The 4,009-nt window shown below is 40.2% G+C and overlaps 1 protein-coding gene across 1 annotated transcript in view; it reads right to left on the bottom strand.

Moving 5' to 3' along the window:
• Positions 1-1,046: 1,046 nt before the first annotated feature.
• Positions 1,047-4,009, bottom strand: part of Polr3g (RNA polymerase III subunit G) — a 37,311-nt gene continuing 34,348 nt past the window's right edge. The window contains exon 8 of the mRNA XM_005356536.3: positions 1,047-3,148. Within this exon, the coding sequence (XP_005356593.1) occupies positions 3,062-3,148 (87 nt within the window). The 3' untranslated portion in view covers positions 1,047-3,061. The remainder of the gene's footprint in view (positions 3,149-4,009) is intronic.

Here is a 4,009-nt window from a genome sequence, read left to right as displayed (position 1 = left end):
GGTCCTTGGACTTCCCACAGGGCAGGGAACCCTGATAGCTCTATGGGCTGACAAGGGAGGGGAACTTGATTGAGGGAGGGGGAGGGAAATGGGAGGTGGTGGCGGGGAAGAGACAGAAATCTTTAATAAATAAATAAATGGAAAAAAAAAGATCGAGTTGTCACACATTTATGAATTCAGATTTCCCACTGGGTTATCTGTGGAACATAAAACAAGTGTGAGATAAATGGCGATGGGGATTGTGTTCCTGGTAAAAAGACTTGGTAAGTCCAGGCCATGATCATAGAGCTAAGTCAGTCTTAGGAGGTGCTCTCTATATAGATTGTAGTGTGTTATATACAAAAATGCCTTTCAGGAATATAAATCTTAGGGATTCGGGAGAATGCTCAGTCAGTAAAGTGCTTGCTGTGCACGATGAGAGTTCAGCTCCCCAACACTCATGTAAAAAGGCACTCCTGTGATCCTAGTGCAGGGGAGGCAGGGACAGGAAGATCCCTTGGTCTCGCTGGCCAGACAATTCAGTGGGGTTGGTGATCCCTCAAAATGAAGAGGAAGACTACCTAGACTTTGGCCCGCAAACAGACTTGCATATGAACACTTGGATGCACACCACATACACAAGGCATACATACATACAGATGTATGTATATACTTGAGAGCCATAAAGAATTGAGGAAATTCTTCTGGTGAAACCTATCTTTCCTGTGTGTTTCTATTTTACAGCAATGTGACCTTAAAAGTTGTTTTCAATCCCTCTGACACTTGTCACCTGAAGGTGTGGATGGACAGAGGGAATGCAATCCTTTAGTGCTGACAGTGAACACACACGCCCTGCCAAATCAGTGGCAAGGGTTTGGTTATATGTTGTGAGGTTTATTCTACAACCATCACTGCTCAATAAATGAAGTTACTTTAGCAGAAAAAAAAAACATAATTAACTAGTTTTCTCTACCAAATAACTGTTCACAGTAAACCATCTTAATATTAAGGTCTATATTTTATTTTTTAAACTTTATATGTATAAACAAATACAGAAAAATCAGCACTGTAGCAAATAGTTTTATTTGTTAAGATATTTCAGCAACCAGTCCCAGTAAGTACTTTAATCATTAAGAATTTATCTCTAAAGCAATTTCACAGTCTCGAAGCTTAAGCCAAGAAAACAAGATTTATGTTAGTCAAGCAACCTAAAAAACATCTTTTCTCAAAATTAGTATATTTAAAGTTGTAAACTGATCTTTCAAAGGGTGACAACATCACTAAAGATGCCAGATGCACCAGAATAAGTCCTGTCCGAAAGGGGCTTCCCACAGAAGAAACAGCAGTGAAGACAAACCGGAAACTAGGGAAGAAGTTCTTGCCAATGCATCTCCCCAATCTGAACAGTTATTTGCAGATGTGTAATAAAGGAAGGAGCATCTATGAAATACATGTTTGGCTCTGGTACCAAATATAAGAGAATAAAGTACCTGTCATTCCCAAATAACAGCATTTGCCATCAGTATTAAAAGCTTTTTCCCAACACACTGGATCATTAGAAACTTTTCATGTTTCCACTCAGAATCTTAAAGTATTTTTTACAAGTTCCTTGGAACTGGATGTAAGTCACACATGGTCAGTACAGGCACTATACAGACAAGATATGGGCCATCACACCCATCTGGAAGAAATGTCTGAAGAAGTATTGCCATTTAAAGTATTCTTCTCCTGAGAAAAGAACGTTGGAATCTCGCCAGACTGTACAAATCTAACATGGGTAAAAGTTCAGAAACCTGAATTATAATGAAGCAGAAAAATGGTCTCACAACTATGTTGCTTTCCACAGTACAGTTGTTTACAGGGTAAAAATCAAATTTAGGGCATGATTGTTTCTGTAAGGTAAAGGGTGGAATATTTAGTAAACTACTTAGTGTTTAAACAATTTTTATAGGAAACTGCTTACAAGTGGAGAAACTAAGGCACATGAACTTAAGCTCAATTTCTCTCAGGGCTCCAGTTTCCAGTTCAGAAGGTAATAAATGACAAGTCTCCCCAAAGCAGAGAGCAGGGTTTCCTCCTTTAGGTAGATAATTATAAGATATTAGTTTTGAAATGTATAATATACATTTCCTTAGAAATCTTTGGCATGTTCAAAGTCGTTAGAGGCGAAGGGTTCTGGATATCTCCTGCAAAATATAAAACTACAGGGGAGTCACCCTGTAAGTTAAAACAAGAATCAGTTGTAATTTCAAAATGACCTGAGTTCATTTTCCATGATTCTCTCCTTGGCTTGCAGGCTCTGAATCTTGTGAATCGAAGCCAAGGGCACTGCCCATCTGTTACAGAGTTTATTCAGCCAGGACTTATTCCCACTTACATACATAAAGCAGAGAAACCATATGTCTCAGTTATTTTTTTCCATAAACCCCCAAAATTGAAGATGTCAAACTTAACACAGTGGAATGATTAATTCACATGGAATTAGCTCCAAAGCCAAACGTTCGGTATGCTTTTGCCCACGTGGAAAGCCTCTGTTTCGGCTGAGATGGAAACAATGCTATTTCACCTAGTTCACTGTATTTGGCCGTGGGCAGGTTTCCCACCACCAGATCTCTCATCTCCTGAGTCTGCACGTGTTAAGAATTCAGGTGAGTCTATGCAGTCACCATGTGATAAAACAGAACATACCAGGTAAGAGAAATCATTTTCCAGTTTGTGTTTAAAGTGCTCCTTGTGCAGTGTCAATAGCAATCCACTCTGACTAGTAACAGCTTTACCAGAGGTCAGCAGGTAAGTGAGACTGATCTTTTTCAAGTATGAACACACGATGCTAAAGCTCTTCAGGCACATTCAAATCCAAATAAAACAAAGAACCCCGAACTTCAGTACAGAATCAGAGGAGCGGTGGAGGTGCTGGGGTAAGGTCGTGGTGTAAACGCACAGTGCTTCTGAAGAGCTTGATAGGAATTTATTAAACCCAACACTGAACAACAGAAAATAGGGACTCAATCCGTATCAGAAATAAAATAAGTCAGTACAAATGCTCAGAGCTGCACCAAAAAAAGAGAGAGAAATTCCATGGCTAGTAGGTTGCTTCATCCATGTTGTCATCGCTGTCTATAACAAAATCATCTCCGTCTTCGAAGTAGGAGTTAATGTAGTCATTTTCCTAAGTGAAGGGATATATTCATTAGTCAATAAAGTGACTCAGCAACATTTATGAATATTATACAAAAAATGCACTCCTTTAATTTATAAATATCAAATTAAAGGGAAATAGAGAAGACCTGAAGTTTTAGAAAGCCTTCGCTTCTGACTGCTCTCCTCTTAGGAAGCAGTTCCACAGTTTCTACTTGTGCCACTTTCTCTCGGTACCGCTCCTTACAATGCTCCGCTAATCGGCTACACGATCAGAAAGGCCCGCTTCCATCCCAGCAGGAATGTCCATGGCAGCTCCTCGGTGGGGCGATTTAGGGTTTTAGGAGCTGAAACATTGGTCATTGATTTCACCAATGCATTGACCGACCAAGAAATAAGTGTTTCCATCAACAGTCTTTACATTGCATCAGAACCCAGGGATGAAGTCACAGAGTGTAACAGCAACCCGGCATCATTTCCTATCACAGTCCAATTTCCTCCCCACCCGAACCTACGGGAAAGCACGTTCATCCTTGTACGTTCCTCCCAGCTTCTGGCTGTGTCTCAGTTCTAGCCGAGTAAGGCTTTCATGCCTCAAAATGAGACAGAAGATATGTGTGCCTTCTATCAAAACCTCAAAAATCCATTTGAATACAGATTGAGACTTCTCAGCCAGGTGCAGGGTATGGATTTTATATGGACTGTAATAAAGATTATTTTATCAAGCAAATTTCAAAGTGGTGAGATTCTGGTGACATTAAGTGCAATGATAGGTTGTGTCCACACTGAGCTACATAGGGATAATCTGAAACAGTGCAATGCTGGGGCTTGTTTTTACTATGATCCGGGTAGACTGGGGCATTGAAGGACAAGGAGGAACAGGCAGGGAGCT

The sequence above is a fragment of the Microtus ochrogaster genome, chromosome 19 (assembly GCF_000317375.1).
Source record: "Microtus ochrogaster isolate Prairie Vole_2 chromosome 19, MicOch1.0, whole genome shotgun sequence".
In the NCBI taxonomy this organism is placed as follows: domain Eukaryota; kingdom Metazoa; phylum Chordata; class Mammalia; order Rodentia; family Cricetidae; genus Microtus; species Microtus ochrogaster.
This window is presented reverse-complemented; position numbering and strand designations above follow the sequence as displayed.